The sequence below is a fragment of the Pristiophorus japonicus genome, chromosome 23, assembly GCF_044704955.1.
Source record: "Pristiophorus japonicus isolate sPriJap1 chromosome 23, sPriJap1.hap1, whole genome shotgun sequence".
Classification (NCBI taxonomy): domain Eukaryota; kingdom Metazoa; phylum Chordata; class Chondrichthyes; family Pristiophoridae; genus Pristiophorus; species Pristiophorus japonicus.
Window position 1 is genome coordinate 39,685,220 of NC_091999.1, and position 22,188 is coordinate 39,707,407.

General features: G+C 56.8%; 1 protein-coding gene across 1 annotated transcript; it reads right to left on the reverse strand.

Annotated features, from left to right (window-relative positions):
* Positions 1-542: 542 nt before the first annotated feature.
* Positions 543-14,871, reverse strand: LOC139235497 (gastrula zinc finger protein XlCGF8.2DB-like). The gene is made up of 3 exons (XM_070866583.1): positions 14,731-14,871; positions 5,695-5,795; positions 543-972 (listed from the first exon to the last, which is right to left on the reverse strand). The coding sequence occupies exons 1-3, from the start codon at positions 14,869-14,871 to the stop codon at positions 543-545; spliced, it is 672 nt and encodes a 223-aa protein (XP_070722684.1).
* Positions 14,872-22,188: the final 7,317 nt, after the last annotated feature.

The following is a 22,188-nucleotide window of genomic DNA, read 5'->3' on the forward strand; positions in this document are numbered from 1 at the left end:
TGTGCAGCTACAGAAGGCTGGCAGCGCCCATGGAATAGTATCAAGAGAGGTAGCTTGGTAGTGACTTTCATTTTAAACTTTAAATCAACTTGGGAAACTTATGAAAATGTTTTTAAAACTCCAGAAGAAACATTTAAAACTTCTTATAAAACTTTTAACCAACGTGGAAGAACTTACAAGAATTCTTTTCTTTTAAATTTTTTTTAAATTAAGGAATTGAATAGTGCACCCCAATCTAACTAGAAAATAGTTTGGTGTGTTTTATTAGCATCATTTTCAGTCATTTGAAACCGGGTTACACACGACGATACCTGGCGAGCAGGTGTGCCTCCGACCAGGTGTCCTGGACATCAACCTCCCGCCTCCTGCATCGCTCCAGAGGCGGGATTTCATCCCTTCATTTATTTATTTATTTGTCTATATCCCAAATATTAAACTCCAGTCCAGTTACAGGAGTTATCATCAGCAGAAACAAACCACAATTGTCAGAATGAACATGGTTGAGTCAGGATGTGATTAACAGCAGATTTCAACCCCTGTAGTCAGTTGTGAACTCGCTGGTGTCTCAGCAGGGTGGATGACCGAGTGAATCCCTTCCCACACTCAGAGCAGTTGAATGGCCTCTCCCCAGTGTGAACTCGCTGGTGTCTCAGGAGGTGGGATGACCGAATGAATCCCTTCCCACACTCAGTGCAGGTGAACGGACTCTCCCCCATGTGAATTCGCTGGTGTCCCAGCAGGTCGGATGACCGAAAGAATCCCTTCCCACACTCAGAGCAGGTGAATGGTCTCTCCCCAGTGTGAACTCCCTGGTGTGTCAGCAGGTGAGATGGCTGAGTGAATCCCTTCCCACACTCAGAGCAGGTGAACGGAACCTCCCCCATGTGAACTCGCTGGTGTGCCAGCAGGTCGGATAACCGAAAGAATCCTTTGCCACACTCAGAGCAGTGAATGGCCTCTCCCCATTGTGAGCTTGCATGTGTGTCAGCAGGGTGGATGAGTGAGTGAATCCCTTCCCACAATCAGAGCAGGTGAATGGCCTCTCCCCAGTGTGAACTCGCTCGTGTGACTGCAGGAGGGATGACTGAGTGAATCCTTTCCCACACACGGAGCAGGTGAATACCCTCTCCCCAGTGTGAATGCGTCGATGAATTTCCAGTTCTGATGGCGACCTGAATCCCTTCCCACAGTCCCCACATATCCACGGTTTCTCCAATGTGCGGGTATCCTTGTGAATCACAAGGTTGGATGATCAGTTGAAGCCTCGCCCACACACACAACACGTTTACAGATTCTCCGCGCTGTGAATGGTGCGAGGTTTCTTCTAGCTGTGTAACTGATAAAAGCTCTTTCCACAGGCAGTGCCATGGAACACTCACTCGGGTGTGTGTGTCTCGGTGCCTTTCCAGTCACACTGATATTTACAATATTGTCCCACAGGCAGGACAGACAAACATTTCTCCTTCCACTTTCAAAGTCCGATGATATTCAGGTCTTGATGAATCGATTGACTCCGTCAGATCTTGACGCGGTTTGGTTTGTGCTTCCTGTCTGAAAATCTCCCCTTCTAATACGCTGTAAAAGGAGATAACAAAACTCATCACTGTCAGTACAAGACACAAATTCAGGATAGACACATCTAGGGGCCAAATTTCGACAGCAGTTGCTCCTATTGTTTTGGAGTATCCTATAAATCACAATTCTCCACGTTTAGTTTGTTCCACTTTCAGTCAGTTAGTTCAGTTTATTTTTCCACCCACCTAAACCATTTGGCCAGCTAAGCAAGTTTAGACAGCGAAACGTTACTCCAAACTAACTTAGGCCTGAGTCAGTGCCCACTTTTGTTCGCTCAGAAAAACCTTGCGGACACTTTAGAAATCAGGCGCCGGTAGCCAGAGATGGCGGGCGGGGGAGGGGTTGTGGAGGGAAGGGAAGTTAGAGGATTTTCCAAAGCATTAAACACTTCACTTTTAAAAATAAAGAACCATCACTAAGAAAGCAAAAAAGAAAGGAAAGATAGATTACGAAAGTAAACTTGCGCAAAACATAAAAACAGCTCGTAAAAGCTTTTACCGATATATAAAATGGAAGAGAGTGACTAAAGTAAATATTGGTCCCTTAGAAGATGAGAAGGGAGATTTAAGAATGGGAAATGTGGAAATGGCTGAGACCTTAAACAATTATTTTGCTTTGTGATTCACAGTGGAAGACACAAAAACCATGCCAAAAATTGCTGGTCACGGGAATGTGGAAAGGGAGGACCTTGAGACAATCACTATCACTAGGGGGGTAGTGCTGGACAGGCTAATGGGACTCAAGATAGACAAGTCCCCTGATCCTGATGAAATGCATCCCAGGGTATTAAAAGAGATGGCGGAAGTTATAGCAGATGCATTCGTTATTATCTACCAAAATTGTCTGGACTCTGGGGAGTACCAGCGGATTGGAAAGCAGCTAATGTAACGCCTGTTTAAAAAAGGGGTCAGACAAAAGGCAGGTAGCTATAGGCCGGTTAGTTTAACATCTGTAGTGGGGAAAATGGTTGAAACTATCATTAAGGAAGAAATAGCGGGACATCTAGATAGGAATAGTGCAATCAAGTAGACACAACATGGATACATGAAGGGGAAATCATGTTAAACTAATTTACTGGAATTCTTTGAGGATACAACGAGCATGGTGGATAGAGGTGTACCGATGGATGTGGTGCATTTAGATTTCCAAAAGGCATTTGATAAGGTGCCACACAAAAGGTTACTGCAGAAGATAAAGGTACGCGGAGTCAGAGGAAATGTATTAGCATGGATGGAGAACTGGCTGGCTAACAGAAAGCAGAGAGTCGGGATAAATGGGTCCTTTTCGGGTTGGAAATCGGTGGTTAGTGGTGTGCCACAGGGATCGGTGCTGGGACCACAACTGTTTACAATATACATAGATGACCTAGAGAAGGGGACAGAGTGTAGTGCAACAAAATATGCAGATGACACAAAGATTAGTGGGAAAGCGGGTTGTGTCGAGGACACAGAGAGGCTGCAAAGAGATTTAGATAGGTTAAACGAATGGGCTAAGGTTTGGCAGATGGAATACAATGGCGGAAAGTGTGAGGTCATCCACTTTGGAAAAAAAAACAGTAAAAGGGAATATTATTTGAATGGGGAGAAATTACAACATGCTGCGGTGCAGAGGGACCTGGGGGTCCTTGTGCATGAAACTCTTTTTGGAGTTCACCTGCAAAAACATAAAACATTAAACGGTGCCACCCGACCTGGGTGACACTCCAGACATTTACAAGGCCCTTTTTTTTTTCCCCCTTTTTTTTTTGTGTTTTTCTTTTTTTGGTTTTTTTTTGGGCACTGAAATCACAATTTTTCCCAGTGCCCCCTATAAAAGGGAAGGGGGACACTAAAAGCACCGGCAATTAAAACAAATTAAACTTAAAAACGTAAAATCAAATTAAAATTTGGTTGCCGGGCGTGATGATGCACTCCAGTCCCTCCAGTGCCCACCTCTCGCGGAAGGCCACGAGCGTACCGGTGGACACCACGTGTTCCATCTCCAAGGACACCCTGGACCGGATGTAAGAGCGGAAGAGAGGCAGGCAGTCAGGTTGAAATACCCCCTCGACCGCCCGCTGCCTGGACCGGCTGATGGCACCATTGGCCGTGCCCAGGAGCAGTCCTACGAGGAGGACTTCGGACCTACCCGCTCCCCTCCGCACAGGGTGCCCAAAGATCAGGAGAGTGGGACTGAAGTGCAGCCAGAATTTCAGGAGCAGCCCCTTCAAATAATAAAACAGGGGCTGCAACCTTGTGCATTCCATAAGAACATGGAACACGGACTCTTCCAGACCGCAGAAATTGCAGGCGGCCTGGGAGTCCGTGAACCGGCTTAAAAATTTGTTGCATGGCACTGCTCCGTGCACCACCCTCCAGGCCAAGTCCCCGATGAATAGTGGGAGGACCCCTGCGTAGAGTGCCCTCCATCGGGGACCCCCGCCTCCTCCGGACGGCAAGATGGTATGCCATCGCGTGTCCGGACGGCCGGCGAGGATGGCAAAGTTGAGGGTGTGCAGGAGCAGCCCATACAGGAAACCCCTCCGCGCGGAACTGAAAGGCACGGAGGGGATTTCACCGAGGCGGCTCATCCTTGTGCATGAAACTCTTTTGAGTTTACCTGAAAATAAACATAAACATTAAACCGTGCCACCCGCCTGGGTGACACAGCAAACATTTTCAAGGCCCCTTTTTTTTTTTTCCTTTTTTTTTGGTTTTTTTTTTTGGGGGCGCTAAAATCAAATTCTTTCCAGTGCCCCCTATAAAAGGGGAGGGGGACACTAAAAGCACCGGCAATTAAAACAAATTAAACTTTAAAACGTAAAATCAAATTAAAATTTGGTTGCTGGGCGTGATGATGCACTCCAGTCCCTCCGATGCCCACCTCTCGCGGAAGGCCGCGAGCGTACCGGTGGACACCGCGTGCTCCATCTCCTAGGACACCCTGGACCGGATGTAAGAGCGGAAGAGAGGCAGGCAGTCAGGTTGAACGACCCCCTCGACCGCCCACTGCCTGGACCGGCTGATGGCACCCTTGGCCGTGCCCAGGAGCAGTCCTACGAGGAGGCCTTCGGACCTACCCGCTCCGCTCCGCACAGGGTGCCCAAAGATCAGGAGAGTGGGACTGAAGTGCAGCCAGAATTTCAGGAGCAGCCCCTTCAAATAATAAAATAGGGGCTGCAACCTTGTGCATTCCATAAAAACATGGAACACGCACTCTTCCAGACCGCAGAAATTGCAGGCGGCCTGGGTGTCCATGAACCGGCTTAAAAATTTGTTGCACGGTACTGCTCCGTGCACCACCCTCTAGGCCAAGTCCCCGATGAATAGTGGGAGGACCCCTGCGTAGAGTGCCCTCCATCGGGGAACCCCGCCTCCTCCGAACGGCAAGATGGTACGTCATGGCGTGTCCGGACGGCCGGCGAGGATGGCAAAGTTGAGGGTGTGCAGGAGCAGCCCGTACAGGAAACCCATCCGCGCAGAACTGAAAGGCACGGAGGGGATTTCCCCGAGGCGGCTCAAGTTGTGAGGCGCCGGACCCCGAGGGAGGTTCCGGGGTTTGGCGCCGATGAGAAATTCCGTCCGGACGGGGGTCAGTTCGGACGGGATCTCCCCACGTGCTTGTGCCTCCTCGATGCACCTAACGGAGTCAGGGCCCAGAGCTGTTTTTAGCGACTCGATGGCATCGGCCGCGTGGCGGACGTTGGCAGAATTTAGGCGCCGCGGCAGCGTGACTGGCGCCATCCAGCCCGCTCCTCCGCCATCGAGCACGTCCCTGACCCTGGTCACCTCACCAGCCACAGCCCTCTCTTCCGACTGCCACATAAAACCTCGGCCGTGGAGGTACGGATTCCCGAGCAGCGGTTCCTGCAGGACGGCCGCCACTCCAGCCGGCGGAGAGCTGCGCTTGGTGGAGACTTTGTTCCAGACCCTGATGAGTTCCCTGTAAAAGACAGGCAGCTCCCGGAGGGCGGTCCTGGCACCCCCCAAGTTCACAAACAGGAGCTGCGTGTCATAATTGAGGTCGAGCTGCTGGCGGAAGAAATACCTCGCCATAGCACACCACCTAGGAGGGGGCTCGACGTAAAGTTATCTCTGCAGGGTCTGAAGATGGAAAGTCGCGAGCCGGGCGCTGACGCACACCAACGACTGACCGCCCTCATCAAGCAGGAGACCCAGGACCGCAGCAGAGACCCAGTGCTTCCTGTTGTTCCAGAAGAAGTCCACCAGCTTCTTCTGTATCTTGGCGACAAACGCAGGGGGAGGGGTCAAAGTGACCAGCCGGTACCACAGCATTGCGGCCACCAGCTGGTTTATGACTAGCGCTCGACCCCTGTAGGACAGCACTCGGAGCAGTCCTGTCCAGCGCCCTAGGCGAGCGGCGACCTTGGCCTCCAGCTCCTGCCAGTTCGCCGGCCAGGCTCCCTCGTCGGGGCTAAGGTAGGCTCCCAGATAGAGGAGATGGGTCGTGCTCCAGGCAAAAGGCCTGAGCTCCTCCGGCAGGGAGTCCACCCGCCACTGACCCACCAGGAGTCTGGAACATTTCTCCCAGTTGATCCTGGCGGAGGACGCGGCCGAGTAAATCTCCTGGCACTCACGCATCCTCCGCAGGTCAGCGGGAACCTCTACCGCGAGGAGCACATCATCGGCATAAGCTGAGCGGACGACCTCCACGCCTGGCCCTTGCAGAGCCAGTCCCGTCAACCTCGTCCGCAAGAGGCGCAGGAAAGGCTCCACGCAAACGGCGTATAACTGGCCGGACATGGGGCATCCCTGGCGCACCCCTCTCCTAAAGCGAAGGGGCGCCGTCAAGGACCCGTTAACCTTAATCAGGCACTCCGCGGCGGCGTACAAAAGTCGGATCCGGGCGACGAAATGCGTCCCGAACCCGAAAGCGCGCAGAGTTCCGAGCAGATAGTCGTGATCCACCCTGTCGAACGCCTTCTCTTGGTCGAGGGATAGGAAGGCGACCGACAGACCAGCCTCCTGGGAACAATGGATGAGGTCCCGGACCAAATGGATGTTATCGTGGATTGTCCCGCCCGGGACCGTGTAGGACTGGTCGGGGTGGATCATGTGGTCCAGCATGGCACCAAGGCGAGCAGACATCGCCCTGGCGAAGATTTTGTAGTCCGTGCTGAGGAGGGAGACCGGGCGCCAGTTATTAAGGAGGCGGAGATCGCCCTTCTTAGGCAGCAGGACGATGACTGCCCTGCGCCAAGAGAGGGGCATCTCCCCGGTCGCCAGACTTTCCCCCAGGACCCGCGCTTAGTCGCTCCCCAGGACGTCCCAGAACGCCCTGTGGAACTCCACGGTCAGCCCGTCCAGCCCCGGGGATTTTCCCCTCGAGAGCCGGGCGAGGGCACCGGTCAGCTCCGCCAGGCTTAGCGGAGCTTCCAGATTTTCGGCGCCCTCCGGGCTGACCTTCGGCAGGTCCTCCCACAAAACTCTACGCGCTTCCTCGCTGGACGGATCCGGAGAGAACAGAGTCCCGTAATATTCACGGGCCCTGTTGTTGACGCCCTCCGGATGCGAGACGAGAGAGCCGTCGTCGGCCAGCAGCGTCAAGAGCTGCTTACGGACACTCTGCCTTTTTTCCAGCGAGTAGAAGAAGGGGGAGCCGCGGTCCAGATCCCGCAGGAACCGGATCCGCGACCTCACGAACGCGCCTCGGGACCCGACGAGCTGCAGGTCCTTCAGCTCGGCCTTCTTCGCTTCGTACCCCGTCCGCAGGGCCGGGTCCTGGACGACTTGACCGAGACGGGCTTCCAGGTCGAGCACCTCTTTTTCTAGGCGCCCGACCCTGGCCGGCCGCCTCTTGGTCGACCCCCTCGCGTACTCTTGACAGAAGACACGGATGTGAGCCTTGCCCACGTCCCACCATAGCCTCAAGGAGGGGAAGCCCCCCTGCTTCCTTCTCCAGTCGGATCAGAATCGACGGAAAGAGTCCTGGAACCGCACGTCCTCCAGCAGCTGGTTGTTAAAGTGCCAGTACGCGGACCCCGTCCTCGCACGGAGCGAAGCGAGCTCAGCCCACACCAGGTGGTGGTCCGAACACGGCACCGGCCGCATGGAGGCCGCCGGGACGCAGGAAACGTACGCCCGAGACACGTAAAGGCGGTCGACTCTAGACCATCCAACTCCAGGCCTCACCCAAGTAAAGGCGCTGGAGTCGGGGTGGAGATTTCGCCAGACGTCCACCAAGTCGAAGGACCCGACCAGGTCCCTCAACTTCTCCATCGCCGTCATGCACTGCGGGGCACCGGAGCGGTCCCTCGCCTCGAGGGTGCAGTTAAAATCCCCCCCGAGGACAATGCAGTCGCCGACGTCGACGGAGCCAAGAAGAGCGGACACCTCTTCAAAGAAGCGCGTTTGCTGCGGGCCAGGCTGAGGGGCGTACACGTTCACGAGATGGAGCGGCACGTCCCCCAGGCGAACCGTTACGTGCAGCAAGCGGCCTGGCACGGGCTCCTCGACCCACAAGATCTCCGGCTGAAAATGCGGGCCCAGCAAGATGGCCACCCCACTAGAAATGGCGGTGAGGTGGCTCATGCGGACCTCTCCTTGCCATTCCAGGAGCCACGTGGCTTCGTCTCCTGGAACGGTGTGGGTTTCTTGCAGGAAGCACACTGCATATTTCCCCTCCCGCAGGAGCGAAAAATTGTCAAATCTACGGCGTGCCCCTCTGCCGCCGTTGATGTTGATGCTGGCTATGGTTATCTTCATGGCAAAAGCATAGTGCAACCTCTACCTTAACCTATTGTGGGGGAGGGAGCTGAGTCTTTTGTTGAACTCCGCTCCCTCCGCAGCCCAGCGAGGAGTCCCTCGAGCTCGCGCAGCTCAAGGTGTTGCGCCTTTGTCAAGGGCCCGCCCGCGGCCAAGGTTCTAATGGCGGGGCGGACGGACCCCTTGATCACTCTGGCTCGGACCATTTTTCCAGGGCCAGTCGGGCTTGGTTGCAGTGACCCCGGCTCTGGGCCAAAAAGTCCCGGAGTTCCTTTGCAGGAATGAGGATGGTCTCAGCGGCGGCCGCGAGCAGATCCACCGCCTCGCTGGCGGTGGTCTCTAGGTCTTCACCCGCGTCCCCCACCGAGTCCCCGTCCTCCTCCAGGAGGTGGCCGCCAGCAGCCGGCCCATCGACCGCACAAGGTACGGCAAATGAACCGGCCCTGGCTCTGCCCCGATCCCACCCCCAGGATCGTCGGCAGAGGAGTCCCCACTGGGCTCTTTTAAAAATGGTGCTGGGTCGGGAAATGACAGCGGAAGGGGTTCCCCCCCCGCCCCAGGAACCGGAGAACAAGGAGAGACCCGGCCATAGGAGATCCCCAGGCTCCCCAAGTGCACCAGCTCCAAAGTAAGGGGCGAGGGTGGGTGTTCCTCCCCCTCCCCGCTGCCACCCCCCGGCCCAGCATCTACAGTGTCATAATAAACATTTGTTTCGGTTTCTGCCGGGTCGAGCGACTCCCGGGGGAAGTTGCGTATTGTCTGGGCGGGCTCAGGTTCGGCCTTTTCGGCCCCGCCCGCCTCAGTCCCCGGGGCGCCCGGCCCGGCGGCCATGCATTCCTCCGCGGTCCCCACGCCCCCCACGACAGGCAGATCTTCCACACCATCTCCGGGAGGCAGAGGCTGGGCAGCCTCGACTGTCTCACCCTCCCCGGGGACAGACTCCTCCCGCCTACGGCGCTGCTTGGGGGCGCTGGTGGGGGACGCGGGACACGCGGCGGGCAGCGACTCCTCCGCGGAGGGGTGTTGTTCCCCCTCCGCCTCAACGGAGAGGCGCCTCCTTTTGTTGCTGGAGGTGCGCTGAGGCAGGGAGACCTCCATGTCTGCCGAGAACTCCCGCTCCGCCCCCCCTTTTTCTTTTCTTGCCCGCGCCCGGGCCCCTCTGCGGTGTTGTTCAAGGGCACGGGCTCAGGGCACCCCGCGCTCGCCGGTGGCTGGGTTGGGCCGAACGCGGTGGTCAATCTTTCTGGCGCACTGAGGGGACCCGCCTCTAGATGTTTCTCCTTGTTCCGTGCCTTCTTTCCGCTCGGACGCTCTCCCTCCCCCGCCGGAGGCCCCGAAAACAAAGGGCTCCGACGATGCCCGCGCACCTACGGCTCCCGGCACGCGGACGCAACTAGGGGGAGGGGTGGCGGCGGCGCCAGCCTTGGCCGCCTTCGGTGGTTTGGCGGCCTTGGAGGCGGGGCAGTTCTTGCGAACGTGCCCCACCTCCCTGCAGGCATGGCACCGCACGCCGTCCGACGTCCTAAAGACGCGGTAGGCAGTCCCCTCGTGCACCACATGAAAGTTCCCCTCCGTCGTCTCCTCCCACGTGAGCCGGACAAAGAGCTGGCGGCGGAAGGAGTACACATGGCGCAGGCTGCTCTCCCTGAGGCCGAGCGGGATGGGGTTGATCCCCGACCTTACCTCCCCCAATTGGTGTAGGTGAGGGAGGAGGAGCTCAGAGGGAACAAAGGGCGGGATGTTTGAAACGATGACCCTCTGCGCGGTGGCCTCGAGAGGGTCCACCGGCCGAAACGTCCCGCCCACCGTGAGCCCCTTTTCGAGGGCCAGGGACACCGCCCACTCCGACCCCAGGAAGATAACAGCCTTCCCAGACATCTTGGAGGCCGCGACAATGGCCGAGGGGCCGACTACCCCAGCCATCGCCCGCACGCACTCCTCAATGCTCATTGTGGGGTGAGTGTCGCTCTTGACCCCGTGTTTTGTGGTAATTAATCTGAAAGGTGGCAGGGCAGTGGGTGGCGCAGGAGGTGCCGTGGAAGGGGTTGCCACCTGCGCATATGTCCTCGCTGGCCCTGCCACCGGCGTGGATGGGGTCGCCATCACGGGGTTCCTTTAAGGGCTACACCCACCCCAAAGTCACAGGCCTTAATGGTCTTTATTGGCCTCGTATATTAACTGAGCAGAGGAGCCCTTAACGAGGCACCTCTCCCCTAGTTGGCAATTGGGGAGGGGCCTTGCTCCCTCTGCTCAGTTGTCTCAATTGATTTTTTTAAAATTGATTTGGGAGGAATAGGGCTCTCAGAGAGAGAGGGGAGAAACAGAGCGTAACGGAGAAAGAGAGAGGGGAGTGGGGAGAGGGGGGGGAACTGCGAGGTCAGGTCTCCCCTCGCAGCTGTGCGTGGGTGCACTCCCCAGGTGGCAAAACACAAAAAACACAGTCTTTGGATTGGTCTTCAGGTGGGGGGAGAAGACGTCTTTACCTGGGGCAGCTAGAGCCACCAGGCACACACTCCTAACGATGTTAATTGGGTGATTAAGAAAAATCTTCAGCCTGGTAGCTCCACTATCCCAGGCTAGGCAAATGTGGGGGGTGGGGGGGGGGTGTTCCAATTGTGGGGGGGGCCTAGTTGTAAGCAAGGCCCCCACGCACACTTCCACACACACACACACACCCCCCGCGATGTTCCGGCCCTCAGTGGTCTTCTTTCCTCCCCCCACCGATATAACAAATTCTTTTTGGGAAATGCACCCACACCCACCTGTCGAAATGTAGAGTCTCCCTCCTTCCACACTGGATATTTGTTGTTGGTTTTTCCCCCTCTCTCCAACTCTTTGCAGAATGGTAAAAAGTTGTTAAAAAGTTTTCTTTTCTCCTCCTCTCCCTCTGGGTGAAAGTTGGTGGTGAAGCCCCTTCCTTCCTTCTCTTCTTGGGCTGGTCTCAGGGCTCTCCAGGCAGGAGCACAGGTTGATAGCTGCTCCTCTCACTGCTCACAGCTCCAACTGAGCAGGACACGCCTCCACTGCTCCACGATTGGTCCTTGTGCATGAAACTCTTTTTTGGAGTTCACCTGCGAAAACAAAAAACATTAAACCGTGCCACCCGACCTGGGTGACACACCAGACATTTACAAGGCCCTTTTTTCCTTTTTTGTTTTTTTTTTTGTGTTTTTCATTTTTTTTGGGGTTTTTTTTTGGGCGCTAAAATCACATTTTTCCAGTGCCCCCTATAAAAGGGAAGGGGACACTAAAAGCACCGGCAATTAAAACAAATTAAACTTTAAAACGTAAAATCAAATTAAAATTTGGTTGCCGGGCGTGATGATGCACTCCAGTCCCTCCGGTGCCCACCTCTCACGGAAGGCCACGAGCGTACCGGTGGACACCGCGTGCTCCATCTCCAAGGACACCCTGGACCGGATGTAAGAGCGGAAGAGAGGCAGGCAGTCAGGTTGAACGACCTCCTCGACCGCCCGCTGCCTGGACCGGCTGATGGCACCCTTGGCCGTGCCCAGGAGCAGTCCTACGAGGAGGCCCTCGGACCTACCCGCTCCCCTCCGCACAGGGTGCCCAAAGATCAGGAGAGTGGGACTGAAGTGCAGCCAGAATTTCAGGAGCAGCCCCTTCAAATAATGGAACAGGGGCTGCAACCTTGTGCACTCAATAAAAACATGGAACACGGACTCTTCCAGACCGCAGAAATTGCAGGCGGCTTGGGAGTCCATGAACCGGCTTAAAAATTTGTTGCACGGCACTGCTCCGTGCACCACCCTCCAGGCCAAGTCCCCGATGAATAGTGGGAGGACCCCTGCGTAGAGTGCCGTCCATCCGGGACCCCCGCCTCCTCCGGACGGCAAGATGGTACGCCATGGCGTGTCCGGATGGCCGGCGAGGATGGCAATGTTGAGGGTGTGCAGGAGCAGCCCGTACAGGAAACCCCTCCGCGCGGAACTGAAAGGCACGGAGGGGATTTCCCCGAGGCGGCTCAAGTTGTGAGGCGCCGGCCCCCGAGGGAGGTTTGGCGCTGATGAGGAATTCCGTCCGGACGGGGGTCAGTTCGGACGGGATCTCCCCACGTGCTTGAGCCTCCTCGATGCACCTAACGGTGTCAGGGCCCAGAGCTGTTTTTAGCGACTCGATAGCATCGGCCGCGTGGCGGACTTGGCAGAGTTTAGGCGCCGCGCCAGCGTGTCTGGCGTCATCCAGACCGCTCCTGCGCCATCGAGCAGGTCCCTGACCCTGGTCACCTCACCAGCCACAGCCCTCTCTTCCGACCGCCACATGAAACCTCGGCTGTGGATGTACGGATTCCCGAGCAGCGGCTCCTGCAGGACGGCCGCCACTCCAGCCGGCGGAGAGCTGCGCTTGGTGGAGACTTTGTTCCAGACCCTGATGAGTTCCCTGTAAAAGACAGGCAGCTCCCGAGGGCGGTCCTGGCACCCCCCAAGTTCACAAACAGGAGCTGCGTGTCATAATTGAGGTCGCGCTGCTGGCGGAAGAAATACCTCGCCAGAGCGCACCACCTCGGAGGGGGCTCGACGTAAAGGTATCTCTGCAGGGTCTGAAGACGGAAAGTCGCGAGCTGGGCGCTGACGCACAACAACGACTGACCGCCCTCCTCAAGTGGGAGACTCAAGACCGCGGCAGAGACCCAGTGCTTCCTGTTGTTCCAGAAGAAGTCCACCAGTTTCTTCTGTATCTTGGCGACAAACGCAGGGGGAGGGGTCAAAGTGACCAGCTGGTACCACAACATTGCGGCCACCAGCTGGTTTATGACTAGCGCTCGACCCCTGTAGGACAGCACTCGGAGCAGTCCTGTCCAGCGCCCTAGGCGAGCGGCGACCTTGGCCTCCAGCTCCTGCCAGTTCGCCTGCCAAGCTCCCTCGTCGGGGCTAAGGTAGACTCCCAGATAGAGGAAATGGGTCGTGCTCCAGGCAAAAGGCCTGAGCTCCTCCGGCAGGGAGTCCACCCGCCACTGACCCACCAGGAGTCCGGAACATTTCTCCCAGTTGATCCTGGCGGAGGACGCGGCCGAGTAAATCTCCTGGCACTCACGCATCCTCCGCAGGTCAGCGGGATCCTCTACCGCGAGGAGCACGTCATCGGCGTAAGCCGAGAGGACGACCTCCACGCCCGGCCCTTGCAGCGCCAGTCCCGTCAACCTCGTCCGCAAGAGGCGCAGGAAAGGCTCCACGCAAACGGCGTATAACTGGCCGGACATGGGGCATCCCTGGCGCACCCCTCTCCTAAAGCGAAGGGGCGCCGTCAAGGACCCGTTAACCTTAATCAGACACTCCGCGGCGGCGTACAAAAGTCGGATCCGGGCGACGAAATGCGTCCCGAACCCGAAAGCGCGCAGAGTTCCGAGCAGATAGTCGTGATCCACCCTGTCGAACGCCTTCTCTTGGTCGAGGGATAGGAAGGCGACCGACAGACCAGCCTCCTGGGAACAATGGATGAGGTCCCGCCCAGATGGATGTTATCGTGGATTGTCCGGCCCGGGACCGTGTTGGACTGGTCGGGGTGGATCATGTGGTCCAGCACGGCACCAAGGCGAGCAGACATCGCCCTGGCGAAGATTTTGTAGTCCGTGCTGATGAGGGAGACCGGGCGCCAGTTCTTAAGGAGGCGGAGATCGCCCTTCTTAGGCAGAAGGACGATGACTGCCCTGCACCAAGAGAGGGGCATCTCCCCGGTCGCCAGACTTTCCCCCAGGACCCGCGCGTAGTCGCTCCCCAGGACGTCCCAGAACGCCCTGTGGAACTCCACGGCCAGCCCGTCCAGCCCCGGGGATTTTCCCCTCGAGAGCCGGGCGAGGGCACCGGTCAGCTCCCCCAGGCTTAGCGGAGCTTCCAGATTTTCGGCGCCCTCCGGGCTGACCTTCGGCAGGTCCTCCCACAAAACTCTACGCGCTTCCTCGCTGGACGGATCCGGAGAGAACAGAGCCCCGTAATATTCACGGGCCCTGTTGTTGACGCCCTCCGGATCCGAGACGAGAGAGCCGTCGTCGGCCAGCAGCGTCAAGCGCTGCTTACGGACACTCTGCCTTTTTTCCAGCGAGTAGAAGAAGGGGAAGCCGCGGTCCAGATCCCGCAGGAACCGGATCCGCGACCTCACGAACGCGCCTCGGGACCCGACGAGCTGCAGGTCCTTCAGCTCGGCCTTCTTCGCTTCGTACACCGTCCGAAGGGCCGGGTCCTGGACGACTTGACCGAGACGGGCTTCCAGGTCGAGCACCTCTTTTTCTCGGCGCCCGACTCTGGCCGCCCGCCTCTTGGTCGACCCCCTCGCGTACTCTTGACAGAAGACGCGGACGTGAGCCTTGCCCACGTCCCACCATAGCCTCAAGGAGGGGCAGCCCTCCTGCTTCCTTCTCCAGTCGGACCAGAATCGACGGAACGAGTCCTGGAACCGCACGTCCTCCAGCAGCCGGTTGTTAAAGTGCCAGTACGCGGACCCCGTCCTCGCGCGGAGCGAAGCGAGCTCCGCCCACACCAGGTGGTGGTCCGAACACGGTACCGGCCGGATGGAGGCCGCCGGGACGCAGGAAACGTATGCCCGAGACACGTAAAGGCGGTCGACTCTGGACCATCCTACTCCAGGCCTCACCCAAGTAAAGGCGCTGGAGTCGGGGTGGAGATTTCGCCAGACGTCCACCAATTCGAAGGACCCGACCAGGTCCCTCAACTTCTCCATCGCCGTCATGCACTGCGGGGCACCGGAGCGGTCCCTCGCCTCGAGGGTGCAGTTAAAATCCCCCCTGAGGACAATGCAGTCGCCGACGTCGACGGAGCCAAGAAGAGCGGACACCTCTTCAAAGAAGCGCGTTTGCTGCGGGCCGGGATGAGGGGCGTACACATTCACGAGATGGAGCGGCATGTCCCCCAGGCGAACCGTTACGTGCAGCAAGCGGCCTGGCACGGGCTCCTCGACCCCCAAGATCTCCGGCTGAAAATGCGGGCCCAGCAAGATGGCCACCCCACTAGAAATGGCGGTGAGGTGGCTCATGCGGACCTCTCCTTGCCATTCCAGGAGCCACGTGGCTTCGTCTCCCGGAACGGTGTGGGTTTCTTGCAGGAAGCACACCGCATATTTCCCCTCCCGCAGGAGCGAAAAATTGTCAAATCTACGGCGTGCCCCTCTGCCGCCGTTGATGTTGAGGCTGGCTATGGTTATCTTCATGGCAAAAGCATAGTGCAACCTCTACCTTAACCTATTGTGGGGGAGGGAGCGGAGTCTTTTGTTGAACTCCGCTCCTTCAGCAGCCCAGCAAGGAACTTTTTGAGCCGACGCAGCTCAAGGCCTTGAGCCTTTGATAAGGGCCCGCCCGCGGCCATGGTTTTAGCGGCGGCGCGGACGGACGCTACGAGCAGCCCCGGCTCGGACCATCTTTCCAGGGCCAGACGGGCTTGGTCACGGCGACGCCGGCACTGGACCAAAAAGTCCCGGAGTTCCTGTGCGGGAATGATGAGGGTCTCAGTGGCGGCCGCGAGCAGATCCACCGCCTCACTGGCGATCGACTCGAGATCTTCACCCGCGTCCTCCCCCGAGTCCCCGTCCCCCTCCGGGAGCTCGCCGCTAGCAGCCGGCCCATCGACCGCACGAGGTACGGCAAACGGCCCGGCCGCTCCATCTGGTCCTGGCTCTGCCCCGATCCCACCCCCAGGATCGTCGGCAGAGGAGTCCCCACTGGGCTCTTTTAAAATTGGTGCTGGGTCGGGAAGCGACAGCGGAAGGGGTTCCTCCTCCGCCCCAGGAACCGGGGAACACGGAGAGACCTGGTTTAGGAAGTTCTCCAGGTCCACCAAGTCCCCCAGCTCCAAAGTAGGGGGCGAGGGTTGTTGTTCTTCCCCCTCCCCGCCGCCTCCCCCCAGCCCAGCGTGTACGGATTCATTAAAATTGTTCATATTTTCAGTTTCTACCGAGTCGAGCAAATCCCGGGGGAAGTTGGGTATTGGCTGGGCGGGCTCAGGTTCGGCCTTTTCGGACCCGCCCGCCTCGGTCCCCGGGACGCTCGACCCGGCGGCTACGCATTCCTCCGCGGTCCCCACGCCCCCCACGACAGGCAGATCTTCCACGCCATCCCCAGGAGGCAGCGTCTGGGCAGCCTCGACTGCCTCACCCTCCCCGGGGACCGGCTCCTCGCGCCTGCAGCGCAATTTGGGGGCGCTGGTGTGGGATGCGGGACATGCGGCGGGCACCGCCTCCTCCGCGGAAGGATGTTATTCCCCCTCCGCCTCATTGGGGCGGTGCCTCTTTTTGTTCCTGGGGGTGCGCGAAGACAGGGAGACCTTCATGTCTGCTGAGGCCTCCAGCTCCGCCCCCCCCTTTTCCTTTTCTTGCCCGTGCCCGGGCCCCTCCGCGGTATTGGTCAAGGGCTCAGGCATGGGCTCAGGGCACACCGCGCTCGCTGGTGACGGGGTTGGGCTGAGCGCGGTGGTCAAATTTTCTGGCGCACCGAGGGGACCCGCCTCTTGAAGTTTTGCCTTCTTCCGCGCCTTCTTTCCGGTCGGACGCTCTCCCTCCCCCCCGCCGGAGGCCCTGAAAACAAAGGCCTCCGACGATGCCCGCGCACCTACGGCTCCCGACACGCGGACGCAACTAGGGGGAGGGGTGGCGGCGGCGCCAGCCTTGGCCGCCTTCGGTGGTTTGGCGGCCTTGGAGGCGGGGCAGTTCTTACGAACATGCCCCACCTCCCTGCAGGCATGGCACCGCACGTCGTCCGACGTCCAGAAGACGCGGTAGGCAGTCCCCTCGTGCACCACATTAAAATACCCCTCTGTCGTCTCCTCCCGCGCCAGCCGGACAAAGAGCTGGCGGTGGAAGGAGAACACGTGGCGCAGGCTGTTCTCCCTTAGGCCGAGTGGTATGGGGTTGATCCCTGACCTTACCTCCCCCAGTTGGTGTAGGTGAGGGAGGAGGAGCTCAGCGGGAACAAAGGGCGGGACGTTCGATATGATGATGCTCTGCGCAGTGGCCTCGAGAGGATCCACCGGCAGGAACGTCCCGCCAACCGTGAGCCCCTTTTCGAGGGCCAGGGACACCGCCCGCTCCGACCCCAGGAAGAACACAGCCTTCCCAGACATCTTGGAGGCTGCAACAATGGCCGAGGGGCCGACTACCCCAGCCATCGCCCGCACGCACTCCTCAATGCTCATTGTGGGGTGAGTGTAGCTCTTGACCCCGTGTTTTTTGGTTATTAGTTTGAATGGTGGCAGGGCAGCAGGTGGCGCAGGAGGCACCGTGGATGTGGATGCCGCCTGCGCATATGTCCTTGCTGGCCCCGCCACCGGCGTGGATGGGGTCGCCATCACGGGGTCCCTTTAAGGGCCACACCAACCCCAAAGTCACAGGCCTTAATGATCTTAATTGGCCTCGTATATAGACTGAGCAGAGGAACTCTTAATGAGGAACACCTCTCCCCTAGTTGGCAATTGGGGAGGGGCCTTGCTCCCTCTGCTCAGTTGTCTCAATTGTTGTTTTTTTTTAAATTTGGAAGGAAGGGCTCTCAGAGAGAGAGGGGAGAAACAGAGATAACAGAGAAAGAGAGAGGGGGGTGGGCAGGGGGGGAGCTGAGAGGGCAGGTCTCCCCTCGCAGCTGTGGGTGGGTGCACTCCCCAGATGGCAAAACACAAAAAAAACACAGTCTTTGGATTGGTCTTCAGGTGGGGGGAGAAGACGTCTTCACCTGGGGCAGCTTGAGCCACCAGGCACTCACTCCTAACGATATTCAATTGGTGAATTAAAGAAACTTCAGCCTGGTAGCTCCAGCTATTCCAGGCTAGGCAAATGTGGGGGTGGTGGGGGGGTTCCAATTGTGGGGGCGGCCTAGTTGTAAGCAAGGCCCCCACGCACACTTCCACACACACACACACCCCCCGCGATGTTCCGGCCCTCAGTGGTCTTCTTTCCTCCCCCCACCGATACAACAAAGTCTGTTTGGGAAATGCACCCACACCCACCTGTAGAAATGTAGAGTCTCCCTCCTTCCACACTGGATGTTTGTTGTTGGTTTTTTCCCCCTCTCTCCAACTCCTTGCAGAAATGGTAAAAAGTTGAAATGTTTTCTGCTTCCTCCTCTCCCTCTGGGTGAAAGTTGGTGGTGAAGCCCCTTCCTTCCTTCTCTTCCTGGCTGGTCTCAGGGCTCTCCAGGCAGGAGCAAAAGTTGCTAGCTGCTCCTCTCACTGCTCACAGCTCCAACTGAGCAGGACACGCCTCCACTGCTCCACGATTGGTCCTTGTGCATGAATCCCAAAAAGTTAGTTTGCAGGTGCAGCAGGTAATCAGGAAGGTGAATGAAATGTTGGCCTTCATTGCGAGGGGGATGGAGTACAAAAGCAGGGAGGTCCTGCTGCAACTGTACAGGGTATTGGTGAGGCCGCACCTGGAGTACTGCGTGCAGTTTTGGTCACCTTACTTAAGGAAGGATATACCAGCCTTGGAGGGTTACAGAGACGGTTCACTAGGCTGATTCCGGAGATGCGGGGGTTATCTTATGATGATAGATTGAGTAGACTGGGTCTTTACCCGTTGGAGTTCAGAAGGATGAGGGGTGATCTTCTGGAAACATTTAAAATAATGAAAGGGATAGGCAAGATGGAGGCAGAGAGGTTGTTTCCACTGGTCGGGGAGACTAGAACTAGGGGGCACAGCGTCAAAATACGGGGGAGTCAATTTAAAACTGAGTTGAGAAGGAATTTCTTCTCCCAGAGGGTTGTGAATCTGTGGAATTCTCTGCCCAAGGAAGCAGTTCAGGCTAGCACATTGAATGTATTCAAATCACAGATCGATAGATTTTTAACCAATAAGGGAATTAAGGGTTATGGGGAGCGGGTGGGTAAGTGGAGCTGAGTCCACGGCCAGATCAGCCATAATCTTTTTGAATGGCGGAGCAGGCTCAAGGGGCTAGATGGCCTACTCCTGTTCCTAATTCTTTTGTTCTTATGTTATCAATAATAAATGATCAACAACTCAATCAATAAATAACATTTAAAAATAAATTAAAAATCAATCAATAAATAAAAAATTGCCACCTGACCTGCTGCGGCACGTATCCGTTCCGGAGCACTGCGAGCCCTCGAGCAGCACACAGCCCTGCCTGACTGATGACATTTTCAAGGTTGAAGAGTTCGGGCGGGGCCCGCCGCCGGGGAAGAGTTCGGGCGGGACTCGCCGCCAGGGAAGAGTTCGGGCGGGACCCGCCACCGGGGAAGAGTTCGGGCGGGATCAGCCGCCGGGGAAGAGTTCGGGCGGGACCCACCAAAGGGATGGTCGGGCGGCCCAATCGCGCAGCTGGTGTTTGGGCGGGCCGGCAAAGAGGCCTCGAGCTAACAGCAGTGGCAGCGAGGCGAGTCCCGAGGTCAGGCAGCGGCGAGGTGAGTGACGGTGAGGGGAGGCGAGGCCCGAGTTCGGGCAGCAGCGAGGTGAGGGACAGCGAGGCGAGGGACTGCGAGGCGCGGCGAGGGACTGCGAGGCAAGGCCCGAGTCCGGCAACAGTGAGGCGAGGGGCGGTGAGGCGAGGTCCGAGTTTAGGAAGTGGTGAGGCGAGGCCCGAGGACAGGCAGCGGCGAGGCGAGGCGAGGCCCGAGGACAGGCAGCGGCGAGGCGAGGCAGGCAGCCACTCGGCCCGGGCTAGGGGCAGCGAACATCGCGTCGTTCCTTCGGCCAGGGATAGGGTCGCCCGGAGCCACGACACGCTGGGAGGGCCAGGAGCTACTGTATACACACGCAGACCCCACTGCACACACGGGCAGCTGCCGACATTCTTTTTGGTGCATGGCTGTAGCTCCGCCCCCCACTGCTTCTCTTGTGCTCAGCCCAAAGCAGGCCAGATCAGCGTGGAGAATCCCGAGGTAAGTACAAGGCCCACTTTTTCTTCTGGAAAGTCGGCGGACCTCTCGGAGGTGCACCGTTCTATGGGTCAGTCGAAAGTTGGCCCCCTAGTTTCCATGGAACATTCTTTCATCTCGTGTTCTTCCAAAGCTGTAAATCCCTGTCCCACACATTGTCCCTCCTGCTGTGCTGAAATCCAAATCAACGCACAATTCTAAACTGTTTCTCCTCCACTCCCAGTTTTCACCACCAATTCTGACTGGGTTCAGAAATACACTCACTGGTACACTTCCTTCTCCTATAGGAGTGGACTCTGGCTGGGTTCACTTGTGCACTCACTGGTTCCCCTCCCAAGAAGGTACTGACTCTGGCTGGAAGCAGTTCTATATTCACTGGTTCCACTATATCTCCTGCCCTGAAGGTACTGACTCTGGCTGGTTTCAGTTCCACACTCACTGGTTCCCCTCACTCTCCTTCCCTGAAGGTGCTGACTCTGGCTGGAAGCAGTTCTATACTCACTGGTTCCACTATCTCTCCTGCCCTGAAGGTACTGACTCTGGCTGGTTTCAGTTCTACACTCACTGGTTCTCCTCCCCTGAAGGTACTGACTCTGACTGGGTTCAGTTCTACACTCACTGGTTCCCCTCTCCTGAAGGTGCTGACTCTGGCTGGGTTCAGTTCCACACTCACTGGCTCCCCTCTCCTCCCCTGAAGATGCTGATTCGGTCTTGTTTCAGTTCTGCACTCACTGGTTAACATAAGATATAGGAGCAGCAGTAGGCCATGCGGCCCCTCGAACCTGCTCCACCATTTAATACGATCGTGGCTGATCCGATCATGAATTCAGGTACCTTCCCTGCCCGCTCCCCATAACCCCTTATCGTTTAAGAAAGTGTCTATTTCTGATTTAATTTATACAATGTCCCAGCTTCCACAGTTCTCTGAGGCAGTGAATTCCACACATCCACATCCCTCAGAAAATAAATTTCTCCTCATCTCAGTTTTAAATTGGGGCCCCTTATTCTAAGATTATGCCCTCTAGTTCTAGTCTCCCCCATCAGTGAAACATCCTCTCTGCATCCACCTTGTCACGCCCCCTCATAATCTTATATGTTTCGATAAGATCACTTTTCTATCTTCTGAATTCCAATGAATAGAGGCCCAGCATATTCAACCTTTCCTCATAAATCAACCCCCTCATCTCCGGAATCAACTTTTTGAACCTTCTCTGAATTGCCTCCAAAGCAAGTATATCCTTTCGTAAATATGGAAACCAAAACTGCACGCAGTATTTCAAGTGTGGCCTCACCAATACCCTGCACAACTGTAGCAAGACTACCCAGCTTTTATACTCCATCCTCTTTGTAATAAAGGCCAAGATTCCATTGGCCTTCCTGATCATTGCTGTACCTGCATACTGATCTTTTGTGTTTCATGCACAAGTACCCCCAGGTCCCGCTGTACAGTAGCACTTGGCAATTTTTCTTCATTTAAATAATAACTTGCTCTTTGATTTTTTTTTTCTGCCAAAGTGCATGACCTCACACTTTCCAACCTTATACTCCATCTGCCAAATTTATGCCAAATCACTTAGACTGTCAATGTTGTTTTGCAGATTTTGTGTGTACTCCTCACACATTGCTTTTCCTCCCATATTTGTATAGTCAACAAACTTGGCTACACTACACTTGGTCCCTTCTTCCAAGTCGTTAATATAGATTGTAAATAGTTGAGGTCCCAGCACTGATCCCTGCGGCAACGCGCTAGCTCTGATTGCCAAACTGTGAATGAACCATTTATCCCGACTGAATATTTCCTTATAAGTCAACCCTCTCATCACTGGAATCAACCTCATGAACCTTCTCTCAACTGCCTCTCCTTTCCTCCCCTGAAGATGCTGAATCTGTTTGGTTTCAGTTCTGCACTCACTGGTTTCTCTCTCTCATCGCCCCTGAAGGTGCTGTCTCGGGCTGGAATCAGTTCTACACTCACTGGTTCCCCTCTCATCCCTTAAAGATGCTGAAACTGGCCGGGTTCAGTTCGACACTCACGGGTTTCCCTCCATCTCTTCCCCTGA

Coding starts and splice junctions, on each gene's coding strand:
- LOC139235497 (XM_070866583.1), bottom strand. CDS start 14,871: ATGGTCCAGAGTCGACCGCCTTTACGTGTCTCGGGCATACGTTTCCTG. Junction 5,796..14,730: donor CGCGCGAGGACGGGGTCCGC/GTACTGGCACTT, acceptor TTTGTCGCCAAG/ATACAGAAGAAGCTGGTGGA. Junction 973..5,694: donor GAGGGCGGTCAGTCGTTGGT/GTGCGTCAGCGC, acceptor CACACATGCAAG/CTCACAATGGGGAGAGGCCA.